The following is a 15,682-nucleotide window of genomic DNA, read 5'->3' as shown; positions in this document are numbered from 1 at the left end:
AAGGCAACGGGGGCAGTGGAGGTAAAGTCCCCCCTCAGGACAGACCGTCCCGTTTCAGGGGCCGCTCTGTTCGGCCTATGCGGCCGTTGGAGGACCAGACCAGGTCTACCGTGAAGGCTGGGAAAACGTCCTTCTTCAGAGGACATTCGGTTATGGCGTCGTGAAAGGACAAATGCTTTTGGTGGGCGTGAACTTGACTGACTAATGAGCCACGAGGGTCACATGACTTCCGTCAGTCACGACTGTGAGACAGCTGTGTGGACCGTGTGGCTCTGGATTGGACGCCGGCAGGTGGGTGAGGACCGCTGCAAGGCCGTGTGCTGCACACCGAGGGGCCTACATGTGGTGGGAGGTGATAGTTGTCTCACCACAGAGTAGATCTCACACGCCGTTTCTCTCTCGCTCTGATGAGGGTCACAGTACAGACGAAGCTTCTGAATCTCCACCTGAATAAAAAGACAAGTGGTCAGAAAAATGGAAATGTTGTTTGGGTAAGAAGTAGTGGATTATTAATGAAATGACTTAATTATTATGAGAGCCAAACAGATGAGCTACAGAAGGACAAATGAGAGATTTCACCTATTTTATCACAGACTAGTCAGTTATTCACTTTGTATAATATTATCTCATTTCCTCAGTTTAAATGTTGCTTGATACACCTGAATCCGTCCCTCTGATTGACTCCTCCGTGAGTCAGACACACGTGTCCCCTGCACTTTGAGTCAAAACGTTGGCTCGTTTGTACTCACGGCCACAGGGAGGTTGGTTCCCCGTCTCTTAGCAACCTGGGTCTCCCCATTGATGTAGATGGGCTCCACCGGCTCCAGCAGTTCTTCCTGGATCAGCAGATCGTCCAGGAAACTGCTGACCTGACGTGGTCTCACCAGGACTTTGAGCTGATGCCACTTTCCGTCATAAAGAGTCTGAGATGAGGCACAGATATTTCATAAATACTTTATTTCTTAAGGTCCTCTCAAGTACAACAAATCCTTAACTGGGAGTCATTTCATCTGACGACTGAAAGGAGCTGAGACATAATATGCTGGGATACCTGGCTTAACAAGACCCTTCAAAATCATACGCGCTACGTCCAAAATACTGTGTACATTGTGAAATAATACATTAGAATAATTTGAGTGATTTAGACGATCAGGTTTGATTCATACATCAAACAGACCGTATAATACAGCACGACTCATAATACATACTGATTGAAGGATCCTACCACAATGCTGCCACAGTGTTTGGGCTTTCCTTTTTTAGTTACTATTTCCCTGCCTTGTGTTCCTGGCTTAACTTCCCTTGCTGGAGGAACTGTAGCTTTCTTCCTTCCTCCTCCAGCTCTGACTGGAGAGGGAACCACAGCTTCATCACAGGCTTCTGCTGCCCAAAGGTCACGTATGTGACGAATGAATATTCGGGGAAGACGTAATATATTACTACATTTTGTCAGAGGACCGTTGACATAAAATAAAAAAATGACATGCAACGGATATTACAATACTTTATTACTTCATCGTTCAGTAACATGTTTTGTGTTTCTGGTATTTTGTCGTATTTATAAACTCCACCCGACACCAACCTGGACGCCTCTGAAGGTGACTCTCTGCTCCTCTGCAGTTAAGCTAGTGGTGGTAAAGATGACACTTTTGTCCTTTCCACTCAGTGTCACTGCGACCTGTATCTCCTTATCCTTGGACAGCACCCTCCAAAGGTCAAAGGTCAGCCGGCTAGAAGTCCCCTTTAGACGCAGGGTGGCTATGAACACGTAGGAAGGAGGGAGGCCTTCTGGGAAGATGTCCCTGGTACGAGGAAGAGGTCGACATACTAAATACACACAACAGTTGATGGAGTAAACAGATGGATTTGTAAATTCTACCTGGTGTCCTCAGTAATGTCGGTGGAGGCCGTCAGAGCGTAAGCGGCCTCCGAAATCAAAGAGCCAGGGATCTTCTTGGCCTTCTTCTGAATGTTCATGCCCAGCAGCAGCTCAAAGCCTTTCTCATCCCGAGAGGCCACCGGGATTCGTGTTGGACAAACAGACTCTAGAAAGAAGAGAGGTCATTCGGTCAGCTACGCAAACCTCACGCCAAAGCCTGAGCTCAACCCATGACGCAAACATGGAACGTCCAGGGAAAGCAAGAAGATGAAGCCCTTATTGATGTCAAGTCCTGCTTCTCCTACATGGGGACACAATGTCTGCAGCTACTCTCTGCTTCCCTCTGCTCTTCCCTCAAGTCAGTGAGAACTTAGAACATGTTGACCTAATGCAAGCGGACGAGGTACATGATTAAGTGCTTGTTAAAGGAATTAACACACGCATAATAATGTAGTGTAATGGGAAGTGGGAGGAACTACCAGGTACCCAGCGCTCCTCAAGTCCCTTATGACTAAACTCATTGACACAACTTCAACCTGCATGATGGAATGTATCTGTCAAGTCACATCGAGGTTATTGTTTGAAGAAAGGCGTGAACTTGTAACACAGAGAATTGAGAAGAGTCCTTATAGACATGTCAAGTACAGAGAGGGACTAGATATCAACCTTCACAGAGCTTCTGCTCCATGGAACCTTGAATGAGGTCAATGGTGGTGTAATCTTCGGCGTATAGGACATAGGCAGATGACGGCCTGTTGGCGATGGATACCAGCTCTGAGGTGGTGATCTCACTGCCGACTCCAACAGCAAACACTGTAATGCCCTGAGCTCGGGCCTCCACACTGGCATCCACCTAAGGAGACACAGGCAGCAGTGAATGGTGGAGAGGCTTCCATTTAGACCGTAGAGTGGATGCTGGAAAAACAGTGCCAGAGATGTAATATTAATAATATTACAGCTTTCCCCAACATGCTGGGAGCTGCTCCCTCCTTGAGGTTCCATGGCTTACAAATATGGGTCACCCAAATAACCATGACTTGGTTTCACTGAGGCACCTGAACGCAGCAATGGGACATTTACCACGTCGTCCTGAGATTTGCCATCAGTGACCACGACGGCAATGCGATTTTTGACCTGCCTGGCTCTGTTGGAGGAGGCGAAGACGTGGTCCACGGCAAACTTGATGGCCCTGCCAGTCTGGGAGACAGTCAGAGAACAGTGAGGACCTGGTAGAACCGACGGAAAAACCCACAACGCTGTGAGGGATTGTGTGTGTGTGTAAACTGGTATGCTCACCGGTTCCCACCCATTGACAGCTGCATCACATCAGAGTACAAATACAATTATAAGGACACAAAAATGCTTTTAAAAGTCTCCGTAGGAACAGCACAACCTGTAAACAAGTGCTTGTGGTATCGCTGTGTGGTGCACCTGTGGTAACTGAATGTTTGCACCCTTTGACCTGCTCGAGTGGAGTCGCTCCTCTTTAGAATGTTTTACAAGTAGCTCGCTGTCCGTCTTCTGCATGCGAGGCCCCGATCAACCCGGGGAGGCAATTGTTGCAGCTACCAGCTCATTGAGGACATATGCACATATATTGCGTCAAGTGTCAAATATCAATTGAAATAAGTAGTATTATTCATTGTCATGAAATGTTTTAATTATATTAATCATCTAAATGTAATAATTGCATTTTTTAAAGCCATTGTGATATTTTTCATACAATTACATACCATGTAAATCTTTCCATTCCCCAAAGAGCCAGAAATTGTACCATTTTGCCACCAGGTCCAAATTTGCTTCAAAGCCGCGTACTTCTCCTCAGGACTCGACCTCATAAGTCGCAACGAATGTGCGAATTATTTAATTATTTAAACAATTAATAATTGTTTTGATAATAAAACGGTTTCACAGTCCATGAACACTGTCCAGCTGTGTTTTTTCCTTTCTTATCCCTTAGTGTGATTTATTCATCAGCCCTTAAACACTTTGTCAAATCTGTTTTTATCCAGAAGACTGGAGCCCAACACTTCCTGATTGTAGAATATTCTTCTAACACCTGCATGCAGATGGGCACAGAGGTGCAGAGAGAGCATGCTGTCCTGCCTGTGTGTTTCCTCCCAGGTAGCTGATGCTCTGTATGGCCTGGATGAGCTTCGCTCCGCTCTGGTGTTGCCCCAGAGGAATCTCCATTCGAGGCGTGTCACTGTACTGGATCACAGCCACCTGCAGCAGACACAAACAAACCCGATATTGCTCCGAGGCGCTTGGAACGCGACCACGACGGAGCAATGGAATGTTTTTATCCATCAAAGCTAACAACCGAAACAGAATGACAGTGTTCCTGATTCGACAGGAGAAGACAATCCATTGAGCAACCGTAAGCAAACTGAGAGTTAAAGGAAGGTTACCGCTAAATGTTAATTGCAATAACAATCTTGTCACAAGGTTTTCCACATGGTTTAAATGACCTGTGTGTAATGGGAGCTGACGTCAAACCGCCTGGTGATGTTGATGAGCCACTGCTTGGCCGTGTCAAAGTCAGAGAAGCCGACACTCCATGAGCCATCGACAATATAGACCAGGTCATTGACAGCTGTGCTACAGCCTACACACACACACACACACACACACACACACACACACACACACACACACACACATACACAGTGTAATCAAAGACACATCTTAACAATGCAGGGACAGATGATCAACATTTCAGACTCAAGAGTTGAGTGTCTAACGCGTAATAATAAGTGAACTCTACCTGCTCGGACATTGTCCTCCTCTGCAGCTTCAAGGGGGACCAGCAGCAATATCGCACTCCACAGTGACCACAGCAACATCACTGCATAGGACAGCCGTCTACCTTGGTCCAGTCCAACCTTGCAAAAAACAAGAATTTCAAAAATGGCCTTAAGACGTTTTATTCCGCCCCCATGAGGCTGACCTTTCCAACTGACCAAACCTTTCATTGATAATGTCTTTGACCAATGGTCAAAATAAAATACAATCACTTCAAATGAGTCCTTTAGCAGACTCCCCCTGCCAGCCGGCTCCTGGCTAATATCCAGTCACAGGACAACTCGGGCGCCCCCGAGAACAGGAGGTCGGTGCCCACGTCTTCTCAGAGACCTGGCCGGTTAGTTAAATATATTAAATATGGTTATTGCTGTGCACTGACTGTCTCAGACTCGTTTGGTCTGCAGAACATTTGAAAGCTGCTTGTTTTAAACCTCATAGCAAACCTCACCTGAGTGACTCCACCACTTGCTACAAGTCTGTTGAGTTGTGTGGAAGTAAGCGTACAACGGTCACACTGGCGGTGGTACACATGAAATGGGCTCAGACCGTGTTGCTACGTGGATTTGAATGGAAATGTCCCTTCTACGCCGACACTTGTGGATACCCAACCTAACCTATGTAAAACTGTACCCTGTTGTTCGGTTAGACAAAACAAGGTACTCTGCTTGTGTCAAGTTATTCTTCATGACAATAGAGATGTGATAAACTGTCTCTGCTCTGACCCGACTGAGAGGTATTGATAGTTAGAGAGGGAGGGGGGGGGCAGGCCCCCATCAGGAGTGCGTTGGCACTAGAGGACAAACAATAGTAGGCAGTCGTCCATTGGCTCCAGCTCTCCCTTTGGTTCTCCAACATGTCTTGGGCGGGTCTGGGCTTGTCTCTCAGCCATCTGGCTCTGTCCCACAGGGAGGTCTGCAGGGTCTGCTGGAGTTATGAAGAACTACACATTTTTCCCCAGATATTTCTCGTGGCCTTACATTTTTGTTAGACTTCCTGTATTTTAAATTACAGTTGGTTTCTTGCCTTTTAAAATCATCAAGTGCGTTTGATAATGAAATAGCATGAAAAATGGTAAAAAACGTTCAGTGGCTTGGAAGGCTCTCCTTCAGGGCCGGTCTAGTTCCTAGTGCCGGTTAGAGTCCTAGCTAGGCTAACGTTATCCTGGAAGGGTATAGCCAGTCAGCTTACCGTAGGGGGGGTCATAGACACGAAAAGAGGGTCACTTCTTTTCTCTCCTACATACAACGGTCAGTTCATACGGCCATGACCCCGATAGGACTTGCCAAGCCAAGTCGGCCTATATCTGGTATCTCCATCGATTGTCACCTTCTTAGTCTTGATGACACATCCCAACGCCCGGCTCTCCGAAAAGTTGCAAAGACCCAGATGGTCGGTGGTGCTGAGATGGGCCTGGGCAAGAAGGCAGAGGAGACAGTTAGCGGCGGGCGACGCTAGAGAGCACCTCCCTCTCCATGAAAGTGGCCACTCCCTTTGTTCTCTAGAACTAATGAATACGCTGCGTTGAAGCTTTGACTTGTCGCATTTAATATAGGAATACCTTGTAAAAGCCTTTTCCAAGCTTCCATATTGTGCCACGCAACGTATGGTCAGCAGCGTAGTGCGTTTTCTCCCTGTGTTCATTTTGAAGCACAAACATGGTTCCACAGACCACAAGGTTAGGCCGGAAAATACCAACGTGAGCACTATGCCGGGATGGGAAACGGAAAATATAAGCAATGCAGAGAGGGCTGCAGTGTCTGGCAAAGGCTTTAAAGACAGGGGAGGATCAGTCAGCTGAAGAGAGAACAGCCACCACAACCTTTCTGTGACAGTCTCCTCCCAGCTCTCTCTCTCTCTCTAGAGTCACATTACACCAAGCTGCTTCTATTTCTGAATTCATTTGTTTCCTCCAAAACAATTAGTTAACAGTATAAAGCAAACGTCTCAATGGGAAAAGACTGCAGTTGAAATAATACAAAACCTGTTGAGAATGGTTTCCTGCTTATAAGTGCATTAAGAAACTAAATAAATGAATTTATGAATGATATCAGGTGATGTTGTTGATCACTGCCTAGATGTGGTGAATAAATCTATAACACCAACTATCTTTGTCATTGTAGTGTCTAAATGCACAGTCAACCTGCTCCCTCACAAATTGCATGTGGCTAAGATGGGCTTTAAACAGGTGAACAGTGAGGCCCCCACAGGGCCGAACTGCAGCCTGTTTGCACGACTGAGGGACCATATGTGCTCAAAATGGGATGATTGAATGGACCCCTACTGGGTTTTATGTGTTTTAAGGACGTGTTGGAAGATGATTGACAGTGACTCGGTTTCCACCCACTTGTTACTGCCCCTAAAATTCAAATAAAGCTGTGAAGAAATCTTCCACATGTATGTTTCTATCCCTCCAGTACCGTCATGCAATTATTTGCAGTAGGTCCTTTGAGATGAGCCATTTTAATCCACCACTATTTGAGATGACATGAGCAGAGCACAAACCTCAGTGGATGTTGAAGTCACATGATCAGTTCCTTTGACTCTCTACCTCAGCCAAGCGTTATTTCTGAGTCCATATCATTTTCTCTCGGGTCTTTTCCATGCGTGTGTGTCGCAGGTGGATGGAAACACACTTTGTGTCTTTGGTTGAGTAGCATTTAGCATTTAGCTCGCCCTCTGAATTGGCCCCAATGACACACTCTAAAACTATAAACCGTGTGTGAGAAATGGACGTGGTTGTCGTGGCGTGTTTGTGGTTTTCTTCTTCTTCTTGACTTCTTTAGGTCTCAGTGCAACACACCGTCCTCCAAGTGTCACATGAGAGCTTGGAAACCAGAACTTGTGCTCCTGAAAAGTCACATGTCCTCTAGTTGGTATCCAGTGTCTCCTACAGGTGTTTGTTGCAGGACAGATGGGTCCCAGTGTGAGAGGAGAACATGGTGTAAAGCAGCAGGAGGCCCAAAGAACAACACTGAGACAACACAGGAGAACCTTTTCTACAAATGTCTCCAGCAGGATCCTTGCTTTGATCCATCTCCACGTCCTCTCCTCAGCGCCCCACTCTTTCATTTTAAAGCAGGCTGCTTTTCTAAATACACACAGTGGGGATCTGCAGGTAGTGAACCCAAGTTCTTCCAAACCACAAGTGCAGCACAGCAACCACATCCAGCATCCCCGCTGGCTGCAGCACCACACAGCGTTCCTCCTGCACACATGTTGGTGGGATTGCTCAACGCCTTTGGTGGCTTCACAGAACAAAGAGGACTAAACATTTATTCCTCACATGTATTTCTGACTGACGCCTGAGAAGATCCTTTGGTCCTTGTGGTAGATTCGAAGATGTACGGTCCGTCAGGATATTACTGTGTGATCGTAGTCAAATTGAGTCCAATACCTTTTCAAAAGATCCGTGTTGTTCCACGTTGAAGCTTGTTTACTGTCATTTACACCGTTCTTTAGATGATGCTGTGATTTCACAACTTGTATTTGTCACAGATGACAGTTTGCAGGGTGAGTGAAATGTTCTGTCCTTAAACCGTGTGACGATATGCACGTAACATGTTGACGCACATCACCTATAACTGATGCTAGAGGGGTAAGAAGTGGCTCCATCGTACTTTCTGTCTGTATTCCATTCATTTCATCAAGCTCAGAATGACAAAGTACATCCTGTACACATGCGACATCCTATTGGCCAGACAGAACTATGCGTCCTGTAGCAAAAACAGGTCCACTCCATCTTCTAACATCGTCTCCATCCTCTCCAACTGGTTCAGTCGTTGAACAGTTATTTCAGACTACACACTTAAGGAACAGCAGAGCTTGAAAATGGCAAAACACACAGAGAGACACTGAGGCAGACAACTCGCTGACCCATAATCACAGGCCCTATACTGTATATTTAGCCTTCTCTTTGTGCTGATGGACAGTCACTGGTGGACAGACCAATGGCGCGCTGACATGAAGTCCAGAACAGGCTACTAAATACATACATGTCACACGCGTCATACACGTCATACATGCAGCAGCAGCAAATCAAACAACAACCGACGAAACGCACAAGTGTCCAAACTCTGTGTCAGCCAGATAACTTTGATACTAACGAGCCTGAGATGTTATTTTGTGCTGGATACATGCGTACAGTTTATATAACATCTAGGTCTTCACAGCAGCACATACAGTGAAGTAAAGGATGGCAAAGCCTTACCTTCCTCTGTCAGCCCGCAGCAGCAACCATGAGGGAGAGTGAGGAGGGTGAAGTCCTGCCTCTGGTTGGCAGTGGGAGGGGTGGGAGGCTCCAGCCAAGCATTACAAATGGTGGAGGGGACGCCACTGAGAGTAGCACCTCATGTGGACACACACGTCCAATGTGTGGGCGGAGCACAGTGTCGAAATGCAAAAGGCTTTTAAAGAGTTTTCAGCCTTTTCGGTCACTGTTCACTTGAGCCCTTTAATTATCCCAACACACAGGAGCAGTCACATGGTCAGGTGGCACTGCAGGAGTTTAACTAACGCGGCGACACCCGACAGAGCATCTGTCGCACACGTTGGACCTCTGACACACTCCAGGATGAAGCCTCGACTGAAACACCAGCGTTTGCAGTGACAGGTGAGATGGTCCTGCCTGCACGTAGAACACGCTTCAACTAAATGAAACTTCTCTGCATCGTCTAACCAGCAGAAAGGATGTTCACAGCTCCATATTGTCTTCTATTGTTTGTATCTTCTGCTGAGGGACTTCATTCAGGCAATGAACTGTCATGAGCCTGGTCACCATCCTGGCAAATTGGGAGAATTATGGAGGCGTTATTTTACAAAGCCGACCGCACATGAAGGATGAGGAGGAGATACAGGACACAGTGGTTTGCACCTGCAGGTGGAACATCTCCTTGCTTTTGGCTCTTTTGTCAGTGTTTCGGTTCCTCGGTCAGCTCCTCATTTGATCTCATGGAATACTTTGACGTTTGGATGGTGCCATGCAATTGGGAATATATTTCCCAGGGGGGTCCTGTCCTATGGAGGACCAAAAATGACTTAATTATTATTAAATGGATGCATAAATAAATACACAAGTATTGTATTGTAATATTTTATTGACTAGGTGTCTCTTACGTCTCCTTTAATCATGCATGACAATCCTGTCCCCCCTTTTAATGTGGAGGTGACCAGTAGGAGCTGATCCAGCACCCCCACACCTCCCCCAAGGACAGAGATGTTTGTCACCTTAGACTATATAACTTGAAGACTTGTATGTGTCAACTCTGCAAGCGTTTAATGAACGTCATGTTCGATGATTTTACCGGCGTTGAGTGAAACGTTTTCTAACGTTGGTGGAGCAAATCCATTAAAGTTCTTGCACATTCGTCACTTGTGCCTGGTATCAAAATGAAGAGGACAGTTGGTTGATTCTTTCAACTTTTAGAGGATGCAAGCAGGAAGTCCCCCGTAGGACAGACTGTCCCATCTCAGAGGCCGCTCGGTTCAGCCCACGCAGTTGTTGGAGGACCAGACCAGGTAGACCAGAAGACTGCTGAAGGCTGCAGGCTACAAGGATGCAGCCTTTGAGACACACACACACTTTTCTTTCTGTTTGTCTCCACCTTGATGACATCACAAAGGTCCTCTAGCTCCACCTTGTGGTCGCACTGCAGGTTTAAACACACACACGACGGTCATGCGTCACGGGGGGTTCTCATAAACACCCCTGGCAACAGGCGGATGCTAGCGTGCGTCGCCATGGTAACCACTCTACTGGTGAGAGTGAGAGATGTAAGAAGTAGAAGCAGAATGAGCTTCTTGTCGGTCAGGTGAGCAGCAGAGGGGCTGTTCATCAGCTTCAGGTGTTGATGGAACAAACAACAACAAGGTCACTAGAGGATCAACAATGAGACGACCCCCCAAACAGGACTGGTTTCTCCCTCTGGATCTCTGACTGGTTTCCCACCAGTTGTCTTCATCTAGAGTCACCATCACTACTGGAGAGAGGACACCTCTGCACATTATGTTTGGTCCATCAGACCTGTTATCTGTCTCCTACATTATCAACATCAACATTTGTTTCAATTAATCACACAATAAAGTGCAGCACCTTTTAGAAATCTGACATTTCTTCATTCATCTGGACTTAATTTAAATAATCTTTTGGGTTTGTTTGAAACTTGATTTTCTTTTTTTAACTTTTATGTTTTTAATCTTTTGGTCGGTAAATCTAATGTATATTTACATGTTTTTGTGTATGTTTTCTTACTTTTTAGTTGGATTAAAGTATAATCCACCTTTACCTGTTACCTGAGGTTCATGTGCAGCATTCTGACTGAGATGTTGCTTCATATTTATTTCATGACAAACTGAACGATTGTTGTGAGTCTATTTTATTTGATGTTGCGATGAAGAATTCACTGACACATTCAGATTCCTGTGGATTTGAAGCTTGGGAGAACTTCCTTAAATAGACGCTGTGAGGTCAAAGGTCGTCACGTTTGGTTAAAGGTTGAGAGAGAAAAGAGGGAGAGTCGTGTGAAAGCACTTGTTCCTGTTTGTGTTCAGTACGACATCAACATGTTATTATCACAAAGAAATGAACATGAACGTCTCTGTTGGTGTTATTTGGTCTTTATTATATTCACACTGATACGTGTTGGGAATATGAATCATGTTTACTGGTTTAATCCCATCGCTGACGTCCCCCTGCTAGCCAGGACCAGTCACTGCACCACATGTTGTTTCCAATAAAAGTCATTTATTCACATTACAAACATACAATTATATTCCTGTGAAGCCAAAGTAACACATGGAGGCACTAAACGTTGTACTATTATATACTAACGGTAATAAAAACACAAGTACCTGATATTATCTGTCATTAAACCTTCTTCAGAGGTTTGCTGAAGCTTTCAAAAGCTTTTTGTTCACAACAAACCTGATTACGTGGAATTAGATTTCACACCAACAATCCTTGAAAAAGCAACACCTTGATTTTATTAGCATGAATGCTAATGAAGCACACACACAGATAAGGACAATTTATCATCAGAGACATTTGTCTCATATGGGGGGACAGATGAAAGAGCGTCTTATAAAATGTCTTCTTGAACACATAAAGATTAAGATTAAAGCCTAATTAGGAGCCAATATCTAAATGATCATCTATTGATTGAAGGAGCACAGCAGCATTAAGCTGAGCTCTTTCACACTTCCATCTGAGTCCCAGAGAGCTGTGGACCCCCCAGAGTCCAGACCAGCTCAGGTACCCCTCACCTGCTCCACCTGCATCTACACCCACATGAACCACCATCAGCTGTACAGACTGAACTATGTGGTGAGCAGAGAGGAAGGTTCTCCACCAGGAGGAGACTCTCCCTCCTGAAGAGGACACAGAGACACTGAGGAACCATAAGACCAGAACCTGAACCCAGGATAAAGAGGTTCAGTGAATGTGGTGCTGAAGGTGTGGAGGTGGATCAGTGTGTCAGAGGAGACTCTGTAGAAGGACAGAGAGCCAGCAGGACAGTCCACATACACTGCTACTCTACCAGAGGAGGAGGAGGAGGAGGAGGACGAGGAGGTGATGCGTGTTTCTGTCTTATTGTGACAGACAGAGTAACCTACATCAGAGCAGATCAGACTCCAGGACTGATCATTGGATCCAAACACAGAGTCTCTACTGTTTCCTTTCCTCCTGATTCCTCTGTAACTCACTGATACATGAATGACTCCTCTCCACTCGACCTCCCAGTAACAGCGACCAGTCAGACCAGTTCTACACAGCAGCTGATAACAGTAGTCAAATCTGTCTGGATGATCAGGATGTGACTGATCCTCCTCCACATGTGTCACCTTCCTGTTGTTGTCAGACAGTTTGAGTTGTTTGTTTACTGTGTTTGTGTCGATTGTGAGTTCACAGGAATCTGATGAGAGAACAAGACACAATACAGCTGCAGTTATTAATCATGTGTTCATCTACTGACACGTTGATGATGACATCACAGAGGTGAATGAGTGATGTCACAGTGTGAAGATGGTTGAATCTTCATGAATCAAAGCACACTTACACTTCCTCAGACCTGGTGTCAACCATCGGACTCCATCAGGCTCCACCCTGAAAGGAGGAGGGGGGTCAGAGCAGCATGGAGACATGGACATTACATCACTCTCACACACAGCTTTGTCCTTCATGTCCACATGGAGCACCTCTTCTTCTTCTACCACTACTTACAGACGACCACAGACTGTCAGTCAGGCGTCACACAGCGACGAGGTGCTGGAATATATTCATGAAGAAGATGAATGGATAACAAATAAGAAATGGACCTGTCACTGTACTTTCACCAGATGTGAATTCAAACGGGAGAAATGACGTCATGCTACAGATCAAGCTTCATGGGACGTGAACCGTCCCGTCACCGTTAGTGACGGATCGAGACAACACAACGTTGTTTGGTTTCTTTTCTTTCCCTCCAATTCCCAAGTTTCAGTCTTAATCTCGCTGGACGAACTCAAGACTCGCGCTCCACTACGTCCCGCTTCCTTTTCCCTTTTGTTCTGTTGAACACATGAAGGACGGCAGCGGATGATTTTCCTGAGACCATCTATCTAAAACTTCCACTTCATGTCACAAATATATGCAAACTAGCAACCCAAGTTGAAGGGGCCAGGAGGGGGCACCACTTCCCCCGTCCTGAGGGCAGAACAGACGTGTAGCAGAAAAGAAGTTTTCCCAAGTTTCAGTCTTAATGTCGCTGGACGAACTCAAGACTCGCGCTCCACTACGTCCCGCTTCCTTTTCCCTTTTGATTTCATTCCTGTTGACTCCAGAGGAGCGGAGAGACAGCTGCTCTCTGACCCCCCGCCGCCTCTGTTCCCAACGAGAAGTTCGGACCCCACGGCCGAAATCGCCTTCATCCACTGAGTTTCCCTACGCGGAGCTCAACTGTCCTCAGTCAGCTGGAAGCTGATGACCAACGCCCATCAAACAGTAAGACTGGTTTTCTGGGCAGACTAATTTAGCGTGTTGATATGAACTTGATGTTTATTTGATTTGTTCAGTCATAACGTGGTACGATAGAGTCCGGATCAACGAATCCGCTACCTTTGATTTATGTTTGAATGTGTACCTGCAAATGTCGTAATGTCCCCTGTTGATCTGATGCTGTGATACGTTTGCTGTAAGAGAGTGAAAGCGCCGACTGTGTTACGCTGTTGAATGATGTCTCATGGTCAGAATAGTTCCTTATTTTCTTTTCTTTTCCCGGGTCTCCGCCGTGAGATCCGTTTGCCTGTGGTTTCATTTCGTATCGCCAGCCACATCGTTGGTTCTGTAACTGCACACACATGGATCCGACCATCCTGATTCACGTTGCTGATCTACGTTCCGCTGGTCGCGGGACAGAATCTCCTCGCGCCGCGTCTAAGTATCCCCCCTCCTTCGTCCAAGCCGTAGTCCCTAGCAACAGATGGCGTTGCCATAGCAGTGCAACTGTCGTCTTCCTCGTTGGTTTAATACAGGGGTGTCCAAAGTACGGCGCGCGGGCCAACTGCGGCCCGGGATCCATTTTTTATTGGCCCGCAGCAAATTATAAAAATAGAATGGAATGTGGCCCACACATGAAACTTGCCCTTGACTGTATTGTAGTTCTTAGTTTGACCAGTAGGTGGAGCTACTCACTAGCTGCAGTCCTAATGCAGCGTTTCCACAAAAAAAATGTTTAAATAAAAAAATTCCGCGACGACAAAATGGCAGAAGCAAAGAAACGCAAGATAGCAAGTGAATGCAGAACATTTCAAACACGGTGGGAAAATGAATATTTCTTCAAAGAAGTCAAGGAGAAGTGTGTCTGTTTGATTTGCAATGAAACGGTTGCAGTGATGAAAGAGTCCAATGTACGACGACACTACGAAACCAAGCATCCGACCTTCACGTCCTACACTGCTGCTGAGCGAGAGGACAAAGTCCAGCACATGGCAGCTAACCTGCAGGCTCAACAACAGTACTTTTACCCTGCTAACAACACACAAGAAAACGCTACAATAGCTAGCTATGAGGTAGCTCAACTCATAGCGCGCCGCGGGAAAGCTTTCTCAGACGGTGACTTGGTTAAACAGTGCCTCATTAAAGTCGCTGGAATAATGTGCCCGGAAAAGATGCAGGAATTCAACAACGTGAGCATGTCCACAAACACAATTGTGCGTTGAATGGAAGACTTGTCAGCTAACATACAGAATCAAGTGTCACATAAAGCTTGTGCTTTTGACTTTTACTCCATTGCATGTGATGAAAGATGCAACAGACGCCGCACAACTGTTCATTTCTTTGCGGGGAGTTGACGATGACTTTTGCATCACGGAGGAGCTGCTTGATCTTCGGAGTCTAAAGGGCACAACAACGGGTGAGGACATTTTTGAAGCCGTGTCAGGTGCAATTGACAACATGGAACTTAAATGGGACGAGCTGTGTGGAGTTGCAACGGACGGGGCTCCCGCTATGACAGGCGAGCTCAAAGGAATGGCATCTATGGTGTGCGCCAAGGTGCCAGAGAGTGGAGGCGAGGCTGTAAAATTGCACTGTATCATCCACCAAGAAGCTCTCTGTGCCAAGACAGTCCAGCTTGGCGATGTGATGACCACAGTTGTGAAAACTGTCTACATAATTCGAGCACGAGGGCTCTACCACAGAGAATTAAGCTTTCCTATCTGATGTCGATGCTGAATACGGGGACGTACTCTATCATTGTGACGTGCGCTGGCTTAGTCGCGGCTCCGTGCTGAAGCGGTTTTATTCCCTTATTGCCTTTCTAGTTGATCTTACTGGTCATCTGAACTCACTGAACAAGAGCATACAAGGCAAAGACCAGCTTGTACCACAACTTTCTGTGCGAAGCTTCGTCTTTTTGAGACACAACTACGCAACTTCAACCTTGCGCACTTCCCTACGCTGTCCGAAATCAAACGTGCTCATCCAAAGGCCGACCTCTCTGCTAAAAAGGGGAAATATGTTTCTGT

The 15,682-nt window shown here is 46.1% G+C and overlaps 1 protein-coding gene and 1 long non-coding RNA gene across 5 annotated transcripts in view; one reads left to right on the top strand and one right to left on the bottom strand.

Annotated features, from left to right (window-relative positions):
* The window catches only part of LOC144390403 (uncharacterized), a 111,098-nt gene that overhangs the window by 54,113 nt on the left and 41,303 nt on the right, over nt 1-15,682 (top strand). The window lies entirely within an intron of this gene.
* Nucleotides 237-8,945, bottom strand: LOC120811359 (collagen alpha-1(XXI) chain-like). 4 transcript variants are annotated; one of them, XM_078096808.1, is made up of 11 exons: nt 8,892-8,945; nt 6,011-6,094; nt 4,647-4,764; nt 4,351-4,487; nt 3,986-4,105; nt 2,960-3,076; nt 2,546-2,732; nt 1,880-2,045; nt 1,583-1,802; nt 750-923; nt 237-446 (listed from the first exon to the last, which is right to left on the bottom strand). In XM_078096808.1, exons 3-11 carry the CDS (start codon nt 4,723-4,725, stop codon nt 237-239), a joined length of 1,410 nt encoding a protein of 469 aa, XP_077952934.1. In that variant the 5' UTR covers nt 4,726-4,764; nt 6,011-6,094; nt 8,892-8,945. The 4 variants fall into 4 exon arrangements, with proteins under 4 accessions (XP_077952934.1, XP_077952933.1, XP_077952935.1 ...); XM_078096807.1 differs by lacking the exon at nt 8,892-8,945 and adding an exon at nt 6,243-6,303; XM_078096809.1 differs by lacking the exon at nt 6,011-6,094 and having other exon boundaries at nt 8,892-8,923.

The sequence above is a fragment of the Gasterosteus aculeatus genome, chromosome 21, assembly GCF_964276395.1.
Source record: "Gasterosteus aculeatus chromosome 21, fGasAcu3.hap1.1, whole genome shotgun sequence".
Taxonomy (NCBI): Eukaryota; Metazoa; Chordata; class Actinopteri; order Perciformes; family Gasterosteidae; genus Gasterosteus; species Gasterosteus aculeatus.
This window is presented reverse-complemented; position numbering and strand designations above follow the sequence as displayed.

Bases quoted from the DNA above. Each gene is read 5' to 3' on its own strand.
- LOC120811359 (XM_078096806.1), bottom strand. The intron at 3,077-3,985 runs GCAGGACAGCAT...ACTGTCTCCCAG, and splicing joins ACCTGGGAGGAAACACACAG to ACTGGCAGGGCCATCAAGTT. The intron at 1,803-1,879 runs GTAGAATTTACA...TCCTCGTACCAG, and splicing joins GACATTACTGAGGACACCAG to GGACATCTTCCCAGAAGGCC.